Raw genomic sequence first — 16,133 nt, forward strand, 5'->3', positions numbered from 1 at the left:
CTGACTGCAGCATCTGCCTCCACCTTTTCTTCCCTGCATCTAGCTCGGGCTCTTTGTCCTCTGCCCTACCTCTGGTATTGCTCTCTGATTGCAACATCTGCCACTATTTGTTCTTGCTTTATGCACACAACTTCAGGTGCTTTAGAGTGTCGGCTAAGTTTAGTCGCTATTGCACTTAAATATTCTTTTACCTATGAAAAGCAGTTTCACTGAAGATGTTTTCCTTAGTCAGACTTTCTGTTCCTGATATTTGGATGATTTCCTTGGCAACTTCAAATTTGCCATTGTAGCATGCCCTAGATTTGAAGAAAATATCTTGTTAATATTGTAAGCAAGTACATGCAGTATACCTGGAGGACCTATGGAACGCTACATAATACTCACAGGTGCAAGGGGGTATCTCCATAGATATTAACAGCATGAGGTTGAACTTCCAAATCACTTTGCAGCAGATACTTAACTATATCATGGTGTCCAAATCGAGAACAGAAATGGAGCGGGACATGGTCTTCATTATCTTGAGCATTCACTGTTATCAGCAAGAAAGAAAAGGATATGTTATCTGGAATTCTTTGTTTCTCAACCTTCATATGTATAGTAACACAGACATTTCTAAGTACTTGAGTGATTCCTGGAAATGCCAGTTAATGATAATAATAAAGGAAGTTAAGGGCGACCAATTTTTAAAATTATAATTTTATTCTATTGCCTACTACCACATTAAACAGGTTTCCTTCTAGCTTCCATAAATTATATGGAACACATTAAATCAAATCTATCTCAAACAATGGAACAGTTTGGGAAACTAATAGCATCCAAAAGGTACACGTGGACTTGTTTCCACAAGGATCACCTTTCAAATTGATTTTTTTTTTTCTCTGAATGATGTTAAGAATTACAGATCCTGGCCAGAGCACCATTCCCAGAGATTTGGGTTCAGTAGGTTAGAGTGGGACCCCACAACCTGTATGTTTACAATACTATTGTAAACAGCTCTGATGTATATCCTTAGCTGAAAATTACCATAGTACACTATGCAAAGCATGGTATCATGAAAGGAAAAGTGCTTTAGACTTAGGCAGACCTCATTAATTGTTTTACTTTAGACAGGTTATTTAAAATTCAATTCTTAATTCAGTAGTGCACATTTGTCCTTCTCTTTGGAACACCCAGCCTTATAACCTCTTCTGATGTTTGGGTAATTCCGTATACTGTGAGTACTAATGAGAAGCCAAGACCACATTCTATCATAGAAGCAGAAAATGTGCTTTCCATGATCTCTTTGCAGCTAGGGAACAGAATTAGCAGAGGGTGACCATATGTCCTGGTTTAGACTTGTTATCCTGGAATAATTCTTAATGACACTTTTACTCTCAACAGTTCCCTGGTCTGGACACCTATCTGTAGACTCCTCCAATCAACACATCATATGAGACTGACTTCAGAGCTGATGACATAAAAAGCAAGGCCTAATCTATCTTGGCAACGTGGCAGTAGCTCCATCCAATTTCCCATGGTAGCAATTCCAGCCACAGATTCAATGCCCTTCATTGTTGGCATCAGAAGCACAAGAATTTATGTGTGCCTAGCAAGGGTGGCAGTGCATCTTCACAGGACCACATTTGGGCATGATTTTGGATGTTGTTCCTCACTGTGAGAATTTCAAACATGGCTTTCTACTCTGTTCTGAAGAAGATTCTATGTGCTACATGATATCCTTTAATCTACTCATTTTATGACTAAATTAGCAAGAGTTAGTTTCTAATACTTGAAAGAAAAAAAACTTGACAGATACACTCTCATTCCTCAACAAGAATCAAATGATCACTATGTATTAGCCATTAAGCTAGTGTTAGAGGTATGGATGTCTTATCAGTAACAATCAATATAATAAGATCATTGTTCCAGGGATGCCGAAAAGAATAAAGAGGATCATGATTGGAAAGCCTCTATCAAGCATGAAGCCTGTCATATACTAGACATTTAATAAAAGTTACTTAACCTTTTTACTAATGTCCCTCTTAGAAATTTGCTATGTCCAAAGCTAATAACAGATAAATGCAGAGTCTATACTCTCAAACAACTTACAGTCTAGTTAAACAGTCAATAATTACAGTCCTGAAGTAATAACAACTGAACATCAAACTGCTCAATTCCTAATCTGGCTTTAATAATTTTTAAAACTAAAATAATGGAATCAACTGCTCTAAAGCCATTTGTTTTATTGTTTGATTACTTTGTCAATCTAGACAGGGTCTTAATTAGGCCTTGTAGCTGCTGTATTTATAGACAATCATCCTCATTTTATTTTCCTACAAGATTTTAAGCCAAAGGGAAATCTTTAACAAAGTCATTGAGCTTCTCCTCCCAAGGCTGTTATTAAAAACAAACCTTTGAATCTTTTTTTATTAATGAGTAGCTGAAAAAATACATCTTTCATTCAGAAGAATGTTCTTGGTTTTTTTGATTATCTCCCTTTTAAAAAAGCTTTTCCTTTGTTCACATTCTGTTCTAAGCCAGGGAAAGTCAATGCCACAAGTCAGTATTTGAGAACAGTCAGGAGTCCAGGGCATCTGGAGCGTGACATAAGAATTCTTAAGGTTCAGGAGGAAAAATGCAAAGCAGAATGCAGTGCAATCTTCTATGAATTTATAATTTGCCTTTGGCCATCCTTGGCCCCACCCAGTATTCCTCTCCAATTGAATCAGTAAACTTCAAATTAGGTTATTTACTTGGTGAATTATCCGCAGTGGCTGAAACATTATTCCCTTCAAAGAAGATGTAAATACCAACTGAAGGAACAAGCCAGGACAAATATGGAATCAGACATAGAATTTATGTGTATACACATCTGTTTTTGCTTCAGTCACTGTGATGTATTTAGTTTTGTCTTGGACCAATTTGCAAAGACAAAAAAGAAAATATATTATTATATCTTAGAAAAATTGAATGCATGGATAACATTCTATGTGCTCTAACTTAGCATCTTATTGAGAAACATATAAAGGAGAATTTAAAACAAAAAATATATGTAAATCATTATTGGGAAAATATCTAGTGCCTGGTGCTCTGTTTAGAAGAGAGTGGGTATATAGTAATGTCTTTTGAAAGAAATATTGAATACTGGGTGAATGGATGCTGTTTCTTCTTTACTTCTGCTTATTGACTCTAAAAATAAAATAAAATTTTCCAGATTAACCAAGCAATATCAGCAGGTCCTACAAGATCTTTAAAATTACTCCCAGGTCTGTCTTTAATAAGCTTTCAGTAACAGATCTGTGTAATACCTCCAAGAAGCTATATTTCAAAAAGTGAAACACTTCCTATGGCTGGGCATGTTCTAGAAATTTTTTGTGGCTTTCTGTAATATCCAGCTCCATCCAGTTGCAAGGATTGTGTTATTTAAAAGAAATATAGCATTTATGATTAAGAAGACAAAATTATTAATTCTAAATTTAAAATTTTCAATTTTTAACATTATCAAAATGGTATATTTTGAAGACTGTATCACTATTTTTTTTCTTATGCAGTCCATCAATATTTTAACCTTTTCAATCTCATTTAGGGGGCATTATACTTCTTTTTCGTTACCCTAAGAGATACAAAGAAGCAGAACAGAGATTTAAAACATACCTAACTGAATAGGTCAGCCTTCCAAACATGCTGAACTAAAGAAAGTGCTTTCAGAATTACATTTTGAGTAATTTTGCAACCTGAATTTATTTTCATTTGTGACATTCTGTTACCATGGAAACATACTGTAAAGACTGGATTTCAAATTGTACTCTTTTGGGGCTATTTACTTAATCTTTCTGCTATGTCCATTTACCACAGGCAGGGTCCAGATCTAAAATAAATCATTTGGAGGCTTAGCTACATTTTAGAATAAGTGAACTCACTGATAATAAGTCCTGCACAGTGTCCATTGGCATAGCAGATCTTCTGGTTTATTTTTTTGCGATTGGTTGAAGTGCAAATGGAACTTAAATATCAAGCATGTACTAGAAAGAAATAAAAATACTTAAAAATCTGAGTCATGCTGTCTCTTGATTTTATAAAATAGTTGAGTAGGAGGCATGTAATACTTGCATGCACCACAAAGAAAATGTTAAAAATTGTATCATATGATGCTGGCATGTAAGGGGGATGTGGCTGTAGTATTACACATTTCAATGCCTTTTGCAGAGGAGTCTTTTGATCCTAGAGACATGCTGATCATAAATGACATTCATTTTGACACTACTGAGCTCTGGAGTTGTGCAGAGGAATAAAAAGCTAAGGTTGGCATCAATAATAAAAGGAAAAAGTGATGCAGTTCCTGACCTCTTGGAAAAGTGAAGCAGTTTCAAAAACACGATTATGTGTTCAGTGGTTCACACAGGTGTACCTGTGCCTATTCTAAACTAACAAAATGAAAGAGACTGCTTAAACAAGGTCCAAGGAACAGCATTCCTTACATGCTAACAACATAGGTTGTTTATAATAATGCTCTAAAGTAGCTGCCTGAGTTACTGCATACTGGCGTATAGAAAACAATGCAAGCTATGTTTCTTAAATTTTACGAAATAAAGTGGCCCCTGTTTACAACTTAGAAACTGGAAATTACCCTAGTCTCTTGCCACAGTTGTCTCTAGGAGACTTTGTGTATTCCTTATGGGTAGATAAAAAACATTGGTTAGCTTTATTAACTAAATATCAATCTGAATTTTGGACCAAGGAACTGGCAGTTCTAGAGATTTGACAACCGTGTCCTTTTGGAAATGTGTATTGTTCCTGCTGCAAAGGCCAGCAGTTCTTACAGCTGGGCTTTTAATTGGGTCTCTTGGGGGTCAATGGAAGAATGTTGGATATACCTGAGAGAATTTAATGGCAAGATGCAACTCTGAGTGAATTTTTGTCAAAAAATAAAGTTTGTGAGGAAAAGTGAAAAAAAGAAATTTTTCACTAGTTATAATCAACTTTCCAAAATTTATTTTATAATTAAGAAAATAAAAATGAAAGGAAATTCTATTCCATCAGCTGATTCTGAAGTCCTTCTATGTATTCTAAAACTTTTTTTCCCCAAATGGATCACACTCAAACACCATTAAAAAGTGTAGTAATATAATATCAAATATTGGGGATGCTGTGGGAAGCAACTGAAATTCTCATATATTGTTGTAAGATTTTAAAACAGTACAAACATTTTGGAAAACTGTCTGGAAATTTCCTAAAACATTAAACATATGCATTATTACCTTTCAAATTATCAATTCTCTCATATATATATGTGCATATATATATATATAAGAGAGATGAACATATATGTCCACAAAAAGACTTGAACAAGAATGTTACTGGCAATTGTATTCATAACAAAAGAACACTAGAAATATTAAAATGTCTACTAGGAGAAGAATGGATATACCAATTATGGTATATTCATGTAATCTTCAACAATATAAAAGAACAAACTATGATCCATACAACAACATGGATGTATGTCCAAATCATCTTGTTGGGCAAAAGAAGCCAGTCATAAATTTATACAAACTTCAAGAACAGACAAAACTATATATAGCAATAAAAGTCAGAATATTAATTACCTTTGGTGGTAAAGTCTATTTCCCTAAGATGAGTGCATAAGGGAAAATTTCAGAGTGATGAAATATTCTAAATCTTGATCTGGGTGGTTTTCAATGGATGTATACATACATAAATATTCATCAGGTTATATACTTAAGATTTGAGAATTTTCTAGAAGTAAATAATATCTCAATTTATAAAAGATCAGTGAACAACAGCAAAGACAACTAATTTATCTACGAGAACACTTTACTTTCACTGGAGCACCTAATATATTAAGAATTGAGCTAAAACATGTAAAGAAGGATACGCATGTAGGCCTAATAAATATATTAAAGATAAATTATGACTTGTGGAGTAAATAAGTACATGACTACAGGATTAGTCAACTTCAAGATTTTTCTCTAGTAAGAGAATTACAAGTAAAAAGTATGCATAAAGCAAATGATAGCAAAGGTCTTTTAAACATATAATCTTACCATCTGCTTTGCTGCCTTCTTCCATCAAGAGTTTTGCAATATTCAAGAATCCTTTTGCGGATGCTAGGTGGAGGGGTCTATCTCCAACTTCACCACTTACATTTACATCAGCACCAAATTTCAAAAGAAGGCGAGTTACCTAAAGGATTTATTCATTTGAAATTAGTATCAAAATTCAAACAATAATGCAAAACTTTTGGCAGTATACAAAAACCCAACTGGCGTAAACCACAAAAAATTTATTGTTATATCATCTAGCAGGAAGTCCAAAACTGGAATAATTCTAGGGTTGATTAATACAACAGCTTAATAACTCAAGTTCTTTCCATCATTCTGTTCTGCCATGCTCAGCAAGTAGGATGGATCACCCCATGGTAGCAAGAGAGCTGCAGCATCTCCAGTCACTACAAACTGAGGTCCACAGAGTACAGCAGGAGATGACCTCTACCTTTTGGAACAAGCGGCTATTTTTTTTAAATCTAGAAATTCCTTCTTAAAAACTCTCCAGAAACCCTCTTCCCATATCTCTTCAGTCCGGACTAGGTCATTTGCAATTTTCTAAACCAATCCCTGGACAAGGGGAAAGATTTACCGTGAGTGGCTTCAACTAAACAAGATCTAACACACAGTGGATGGGGATAGGAGCATCTCTAAGCACAGCCTCTAGGAGAGAGGTTGAACAGTAAAATAAAGAGTCTGCAAGAAAGAAAAAAATATATGGCCCAAAGTGGTAATAGTTGAAATGATAGTTTTGCCTAAGCAGCCAATAAATAGTGCCTGCTACTGACCTTATGTTAACTTGAGGGGTAATATCATATACTGATTAAGAATTAAGGTGCAGTTTGAGATATTCCTAGATTCGAATCTAGAATCTGATTTATATCAGCTGTGTGTTCTTGAGAAAAATTAGTTAATTTATTTATACCCAAGTTTTTTCATATGTGCAATGGGAATAATAATAAGACTTAACTCATGGGTTGTCATGAGGATTAGATTAGGAATTTGTTTAAAGTGCATAGCACAATGACTGTCATACACTATTTGTTCTGTAAATGTTATTTTTTATTTTTGTTGGTGAACTGAGAAAATGTTGTTTACCATTTCTGTTTCAGAGTTAATGTGGGGCTAGATGAGATGCTAGGGAACTTTGAAAACATTTTTTAAAAATCCTTTCCATATTTTTTGACCTTGAAAACCTACTTTTGTCATTTGCTCTCTTTAGTATCAACTCTCTTGTCAATTTCATAATGTAGGTCTTCACTGTACATAAATAACCCTCTCTAGAGTCATGCAGAATCTTCTCTGAATGATCTCTTCCAAAGTCTCCTTCTGGCCAGAGTCACTGGTAGTTGACTTGATTCTTGATTTTCATGGCAGCTTCAGTCATATACCATTACTGGCCATCTTGCTACTGGAGTTTTGGGCCTTTTTCTGGATATGTGAGTGAACTGGAGACAGGAACAGTAGCCCTGACATCTTTTCCAATTCACTGAGACTCTACATCCATAGGGTCAGAGAAGGATAAAGTGATGAAGCAGGTAGGGGTCTTCCTGGGATTGTTTTAGGTAATTTAGGAATTCCTTTGAGTCACTTGCATATATACTTAAGAACTTTCCAAATAATTTATGTAAACTTGACATTGCCTCTCCTGAGAATTTCAAAAGTCATCTCAGTGATACTAAGAGGTTAAGTTAAGATGCGCCTGAGTCCTTAAAATATCAGTTAGGGTTCAAATAGCAATTGACCCCTCTCAATTGTCTTGACCACTGAAGTGTCAGCACAAAAGTGAATTCAAGCTCTAAAACTATTTTTACTTCCCATGAGTCAGCAAATAAACATGTCTTGAGTATAAATCTCTCAAGAATATGGTAGACATTTGATAGAAATTCTAGGTAAAATATTAGCTGGGTACAATGTGGGGAACTGAGTTCCTATTGAGTGTAATGGACAAGAGCAAGGGTTTGGAAATCAGGCTTCTATTTATCAGTTATATTGCGTTGAACAAATTGTTTATCATTTTGATACTTCAGTTTCTTCGTTGCTAAAGTTGGAATAACAATATTTCCACCTCTTGGAGTTGTTGTGAGGATTAAATAAGTCAGAGCATGAAAAGCACTCAGAAAAGTGCCTGGCATTCAATAACTGTTAGTAAAAGTGGTAGCCCCAACTTGGAGCATGTGCATTTTATCTCTTTGTTGGCTAATGGACAGATCAAGACTTAATTCAGGTGAAATCAGAACAGCAGAAGTTTAGTTTCAACAACCTTGCATGCCTAAGCAGACATTTCCACTTAAACAGACTCCATATATTCTGATTATGTGACTTTATAATAGACAGATTTAAACTATCTCTGAAATCGATTGTCTATTAAGGACTATTATTACATACCTAGGAAATATCACTCTTGGTACAAAACATCTACTCTTCCACTTAAAAAATAAGTAAATAAACAAATGACAAGGAACATGGCACATTAGGTACATTTATATATTGAATGTACCATTCTCCTTGTCAGCATATTTTAGCAAATGACAATAGCCTCCATAAATTACTTATGTGCTGCCTTCACACACAGAAAGTGAGTCCCTTATCATAAAAGGGCCATCCACATTTTAGCATAATTTTATAAGACTGTGACTATATTTTCAGGGAAAGTAAACAAATTTAGTTCTCCACCCAACATGCACACAGGCTGTTTATGTTTCAGCTGGGTGATGAGGTTAATCGTCAAAGAGGATGACTCTACAAATAACATGCATTGTATATATCCTGTCTGTGCCTGAGGTTAGGAAATGATGGGATTTTTCCATTACTTGTGCTTTTGGGCCTGTACTTCTTTTTTTTTTTTTTTTTTTTTTTTTTGAGAGGGAGTCTCGCTCTGTCGCCCAGGCTGGGGTGCAGTGGCCGGATCTCAGCTCACTGCAAGCTCCGCCTCCCGGGTTTACGCCATTCTCCTGCCTCAGCCTCCCGAGTAGCTGGGACTACAGGCGCCCGCCACCTCGCCCGGCTAGTTTTTTTTTTTTTTGTATTTTTTTAGTAGAGATGGGGTTTCACCGTGTTAGCCAGGATGGTCTCGATCTCCTGACCTCATGATCCGCCCGTCTCGGCCTCCCAAAGTGCTGGGATTACAGGCTTGAGCCACCGCGCCCGGCCTTGGGCCTGTACTTCTAAAAGTATTTTCGGTGCCCAGCTCTTCATTGCACTCCAGTGCACTCTGAGCAGCACATCAATGAAATAAGCAATCTTCCTACCTATAGGTCACGCTTCACCGGTCTTAGAGTGTCCAGGCATACGCCAGCTAGCAGAGGAATAAAGCCACAATGACTATTGAGCACAGGGACACAAGTAAGTTTCATCTTCAACTTGGAACCCTCAGGTGGTGCTGTGGCATGACCTCCAGGAAGGTAAAAAGGTATAATTCTATCCTAAAATTGAAAAAGTCTAGAAAAACAAATTGTGGAAGAGTGAAAATGGAGTATTCAATGAACAGTTATATTTGGTTATCCAGTTACATTTGTTTCTCTCTCTCTCTCTCTCTGGTTATTTTCAGTTCCTTGAGTATTCTCACTGCCAAAGGACAGTGTTTTAAAGAAACATACAATTTTTGTCTTTTGATATGTTAAGGTTGAAAATCAGCAGACTTTGGAGTTAGAACATGTTGCCTTGAATTCTGGCTTCTCCATTTAGGAAAATTGTCTGGACTTGATAATTTTTCTCACTGGTTGAAGAAGAATAAGAAGAGGTAGTTTGGTACAGCAAAACAAATATAGGCTTTGGGATCAGACAGAACTGAGTACATATTCCAGCTCTTCTATTTATTATTAATAGCTGCATGGCTCTGGCATGCTACCTCACCTGACTTAGCTTCATGCATACCATTGATAAGAATGGGCAAATAGGCCAGGCGCGGTGGCTCACACCTGTAATCCCGGCATTTTGGGAAGCCGAGGCAGGTGGATCACGAAGTCAGGAGATGGAGACCACCCTGGCTAACATGGTGAAACCCCGTTTCTACTAAAAATACAAAAAATTAGCTGGGCGTGGTGGCGGGCATCTGTAGTCCCAGCTACTCGGGAGGCGGAGGCAGGAGAATGGCGTGAACCCAGAATGCGGAGCTTGCAGTGAGCCGAGATCGCGCCACTGCACTCTAGCCTGGGCGACACAGCGAGATTCTGTTTCGAGGAAAAAAAAAGGAATGGGCAAATAACAGCCAATTTCAGGGTTGTGGAAAAATTAGAAAAAAAAATAAAGGTTCTATTATAGTGCCTATCCCATGGTATAAGCTCAATCATGTGGCAACTCAATAATTTCATAAAGTTGTGAAGGTTAAATAAAATCATATATTGAACAAAAGTATGTTAAAAACTTTAAAGCTTTCTATATATATTATTTTTTATTACAGAATATAACATTTTATACATATGGACCTGTTATAGAATCACATATTTAAAGTAAATTATAAAGCACATTAGTAATTGTTTTTATAGAGCCTTTATGAGTTGTTTTACTGTTATTGCCATTAACATCATCACAGCTACATTTACTGAGCATTTGCCAAACAATTTATATTGCATCCGAACAGCAGCCCTGTGAGGTTACTATTAATATCTTTCCCCATTTCGTAGGTGAATAAATGAAGATCAGAGGGATTACATAACCTATACCTGGTCAAAACACTAGGGATTTTTCAAATTTAGGCTGACTGATTCCTGTGGTCACACACTTACCAATGTACTGTTCTGCCTCTTTGTGTACTAAGCTCATCAGCAAAAATGAATAGCATGACAACCGTAATGCTTATATGGATCTACAAGTTCCTCAAGGATGGACTGATGAGAATATGGCAAAAATAATTCAAAGATATTTTAAATATAAACTCTTTGAAGACAGGACAATTCAACAAAAGCCTACACTTAAGCAACACCTAACCTTTGGAAATTCTACTGTCAGACTTACCTGTTCATGCCCATAGTAGGCTGCAATGTGCAATGGAGTGAAAAAAACTGCATCTTGAATATTGACATTAGCTCCATGTTGCAACAGCACATCAGCAGCCTGGACAAGAAAATGATTACGGTTAAGAACTTCAGTTGAGTTATCTGCCTATTAAGATTCAGTTTACAACCACCATGCACAAATCTTCTTCAGGAGTTGCCACCCTAAAACACAATTTTCTTCCATCCACCTTATCCAAAACCTCCAGTGTCTTATTTTTGTTTGTTTTTTTTTATGAAAGATAAAGACTAAATCTCCTTAGTATGACATTCAAGGTTCCTTCAATCTTACAGTGTTCCTTTTAAATGTATTTCTCATTCGTCTCTTTCCTAAACCCAATTGTAGAGTCAAACTGCATCCAGCTTCCTGCTCCTTTGAGACTTTGTTCACATTATTTCTTCAGCCAGAAATGTCCTTCTGCCTAATATATGCATGCTTAATCTCCAGCTAAAATGCCATCTCCTCCCAGATTTCCTCAATTTCCCTCCCTTCCTTGCCATCTGCCTGGCTGAAATTAAATATTACCTCCTCAAAAATCTCACATAACTTTCACTCATATAATTTAGAACATTTTTCTATTTATATACGTGCCTTAACATCCTTACTAAAGAGAAACTTCTTTAAGGACAAAGTATATGTCGGATTCATCTTTATAATCTCACTCTAGCATGTGGTCATGCAAATAGTAATCATACAATAAATATTTGTTAAAGAAGTGAATGAACAAATGAAAAACTCTACCAGGAACTGTTGGCCAATTGTCATCATGGAAAGCCATAGATTGGTATTTGTAGGGGACAAAAAAATATTTTTTCTATCCATTTTAGGTTTATTGGCTTAGGCCATATAAATTAGACTGATAAAAAGGCAGATAAATAAGAGAAAAACAAACGGGAGTTTATTAACATGTGTATTGCACATAAATGGGACTGCTTAGTGATGAGTAACTCAAAGTAGCAGTTAGAACTTGGGCTCTCCTATAATCTTAGCAAAAATTTACAATAACTTTGTAGAGCAGTAATAAGACAAAGAAAAATAACTTTGAACTTCTACTGGCAACAAATTGGGGGAAGGTAAGTATATGGAGGAAACTAACGGAAAATAGAAGTTAGTTTTAGCAAAGTTTGTTATATAGATTCCTCTGGTGACTTCTCTGGGCTGATAAGTGTTTAGAATTATCTCTTGTGATTAACTTCTGTCCTTTCTGGTAGAGAAGACAGGAACGAATCCTTCATAAATTTATGTCCCTCTTTTAGGCAAATAGAAGGAGAGCAAAGAGTTCCTATATCTGTTTCTTTTCAATTTTCTGTAGTTCAAAATAATCAATATGCCAAAGTAGCATATTTTGGGGGAGCATATTTTGCTACCCTTCACAACAAACTTGCTGATATTTCAAATTTCCTCTCCTAAAAACCTATCTCCTACTCTCTCTTTTCTGTTCAACAGATTGAAATAATTTCCTTCAAATGTGTTCATTTTCATTGTGGACTTTGCTAATGTACTGTCTATTCTTCAGTTGGTTAAATAATACACATTTTGAAAATTTTTCAAAAGGCTTTTAGAAGAGAAAACAGAAAGATGGAATTTAAGAGCTCAAGGGACTTATGTCCTGTCACCTCTTCTGTTTCTATGAACAAATTGCCTCTTAAGTTATATTTCCTCAATTGTGTGAATCACAGACCTACAGAACTAGGGAAGGACTATGGACATTACATATCAAACCCTAACATTTTAAAGATAAAAAAATGGAGAACCAGGAATTAAGAAATTTTTAAAGGTCATAGAGCAAGTCAGTGTCAATAGGAAACTAAATCTTTAGTCTCTTGCCTCAAGCTTTGTTTCTGAGTGCTTCATGGTTTGAAATAGTTAATTTTTAGTCATCTATTTATCCATTAAACACAATTTATTGAGCAAATATGAGCCAAAACTATTATTTTACATGCTTATTTCATAATTTATTCACTCGGGGGGATAGCATTAGAGATGCTAATAGTTGTCATATAAAATAAGGAATTTTTATTGGAAAATCCGAAATTTCTGATGGGTCCAAATATAAGCAGGTGTATAGGATTTTATACATTCTCACAACAATTGTTTCTTGTTCATACTTGAATATTGTTGACTAATGATCAGCAGAATACACATTGTGTACGGTGAGTTGTTTTTATAATATAAAAATTAAAACCACAATGAGCTTTTATTGAGGGAATATTATGTATCAGGACCAGAAACAAGTGTATCAGTGGTATTCAGTCTACTCTGTTTCATGCCAAAACACAGAAAGAGGTGCTACTCTCTATTTTAAAGATGAAGAAACTGAGTGTCTGGGGAGCAGAAGTGAAATTCAAATGCAGGTCTGTTTGACATCAAATCTTGTTTTTACCAGTCCACTCCTCTGACCTTGATTGTACTAACACTAACCTTTAAGTAAATAAAGTAACTAATTCAATCCCAGATAGGAAGAAGCCATCTGTCAGTAGAGGTTCCATAGATTTAGACTGAAAATGAATGGGGGAGCCATTTATAACAAGTGCTTGGTATCTTTAGGCTTCACATGCCTGGGAGTTCAATCTCAGGAACCTTTGAAGGAGGCCCCTAGCAATCAAGGTAGATTAAGCTTTTTACAATTTCTCTTATTTTAAATATAGCATAAAGTAGACAGCATGAATGTTTATGTAAAACAGACTTTCAAATGTTAACCTATAGAGCCAATTTCTTAGGCATGCTTCCAGAACTTTCATTCTAAAAGATAAGAGCTCTTAGGCTTTAATAAACAGTCAAAAGCCATTTTTTTTCCTCCTAAGTTTGCACTTCTCCAGTTAACTCAGAAGGTCAACCTTTGGCTGAACATTCATTAATTATGAAGTGTTGGTTTTCTGAGAAACTGTCAAAATGTAAGTTTTAATGAAACCATACAGAGTCATTACTAAATTGTAGGCTTTACTTAGTTTGTTTTAAAATTCAAGCAAATATTTAACCATTGAGAGCAATGCATGTTAGAATTATCTGATTTTAGCTAATGAGTAGAATACATGTACTAATTTGTATGACCTTTGGAGTAATGATGGGGAGAGTATCTCCCAGCACTCTAACGGGAATATGGTATATTGTCTGCCATGTGGACTAAGACAAGTACACTCATACAAACATGTAGGCTTCAGTATATACCTATCAAGTTATTTTACTCATGGTTCTTCTGCTTTGGCACCTGAAAAAGTTGGTAAATCAACTTTACACTCTTTCCACTACATGAAACTCTGTGAAGTCACAAACTGAATCTATTTTGTTCCCTATCATGGTAGGTAGGTAATAGGCATCCAATAATTGTTAAACTGGATGTATTTCCAGTACAGTTAAAGTGAAAATTTGGAAGGTGTATATACCACCAGTAATAAGGTAATATAAACAATAATTAGGACTTAATTATATGATAGAAATTTTAAACAATTCAATTCATCAAACATTTATTGATAATTGATTTCAAATTAATCTTCAGGAAATCCCAAGTATTTGCTATATTTCAAGACCTGTGGTTGGAGTTTTAAATATATTATTAACATTTTTCCATGGTATACATTCTGTTATTTTGACTTTTTTTATGAGACTATATAGTCATGATGTTTTTTTCTCAGAAAAAAATAACTAGTAAAATTGCAAATTAGAAACAGATTTTATGACAGCTATCTTAATACACTTAAAGGATATAAATCTTTAAACATTTTAAGGATATAAATTGTATCATACTTAGATTTATATAACTGACATAAATATATATTTATCTTATTGTTATTCAATATATATTTAATATTATTAAATGTATAGAATATATATTTATATAAATTTATTACATTTAATAATAGTACTGAGATATATAAAAATATATATTTGACATATAATAATACTATTAATATAATAGTAGTATATAATAATACCACTGATATATATATATAAAATACTACTATTGAGATATATATTATATATACTCAATATATATAATACTGAGATATATATATATTAAATGCTACTACTTAAATACATATATAAGAATAATACTGAGATATATGTATCTCAGTAGTAGTATTTTATATGTCAATATTATTATAAAGTATATCTATGTACATATTATTAAATATATAAATGTCAGTAGTATTATTATTAAAGAACTAAGATTCAAATATGGTCTGGTAACTTGGTACTTTTTACTGATGAAAGGATAAGTACTATAAATTGCCCCCCATTAAGTGGTTGTTTTATGAGCACAGAAAATAAGTCAGATCTCTTTATCTCGATAGAACAATTACTATATGAATTACCCTTTACAGATATTTTTATTTACCAGTTGACTCTCAAAAAACATCCAAGTGAAGTTCCTCCAGTTTCTAGCTTGTAATTTAAATACTGATTTAAGCATTCTGCTTTTACTTTTTCTGACATGGAGTCTTGCTCTGTCTCCAGGCTGGAATGCAGTGGTGTAATGTCGGCACACTGCAACTTCTACTTCCCAGGTTTAAGCGATTCTCCTGCTTCAGCCTCCTGATTAGCTGGGACTACAGGTGCGCACCACCATGCCCAGCCAATTTTTGTATTCTTAGTAGAGACAGGGTTTCACTATGTTGGCAAGGATGGTCTCGATCTCTTGACCTCATGATCTGCCCACCTTGGCCTCCCAAAGTGCTGGGATTACAGGCGTACGCCACTGCGCCCAGCCTGCTTTTTCTTTTTAAAATGTCTCCCCTTCTCTTTCTCTGCTTCCACACACCCAGTCTCATGACCAAGCTCAGTTCCCATGTTTTCCATGAAAAGCTATTGAAAATAGGCCATTGTATTAATCATTTATTTTCTGAATGCCTATAAAACTTAGTGACACAATGTAATCTTTTTGGTAATTAACTCTTCGGTAAAATTTTAAACTCATGTTCCCAAGTTGTCTCTATAAAGTGTAAGAAGTTTTGACTCTGGTAAAAGGATTTTTCACCTGAGGTCCTGAAATTTAATCCTTATAACTAAAATACCCAGACCTTATTCAAAATTTCAGAAATTCCAAAAGTAATGCCTATAATAGCAAAGGCCCTCACTGTTATTTCTTATTAAATG

General features: G+C 35.0%; 1 protein-coding gene across 10 annotated transcripts in view; it reads right to left on the bottom strand.

Moving 5' to 3' along the window:
• LOC105482649 (TNNI3 interacting kinase) overlaps window positions 1–16,133 on the bottom strand; it is a 290,377-nt gene that overhangs the window by 194,208 nt on the left and 80,036 nt on the right. For 9 of the 10 annotated variants that reach the window (XR_011619824.1, XR_011619823.1, XR_011619819.1 and 6 more), the window contains 4 exons: window positions 11,001–11,099; window positions 6,045–6,183; window positions 385–529; window positions 192–296 (listed from right to left, as the gene is read on the bottom strand). Coding sequence is in view for 6 of the 10 variants with exons in the window: in XM_071091118.1 (XP_070947219.1) it covers window positions 192–296; window positions 385–529; window positions 6,045–6,183; window positions 11,001–11,099 (488 nt within the window). In the remaining 4 variants the exon portion in view is untranslated. The remainder of the gene's footprint in view (window positions 1–191; window positions 297–384; window positions 530–6,044; window positions 6,184–11,000; window positions 11,100–16,133) is intronic. The other variant, XM_071091117.1, reaches the window with a different exon arrangement.

Source organism: Macaca nemestrina, chromosome 1, assembly GCF_043159975.1.
Source record: "Macaca nemestrina isolate mMacNem1 chromosome 1, mMacNem.hap1, whole genome shotgun sequence".
Lineage (NCBI taxonomy): Eukaryota > Metazoa > Chordata > Mammalia > Primates > Cercopithecidae > Macaca > Macaca nemestrina.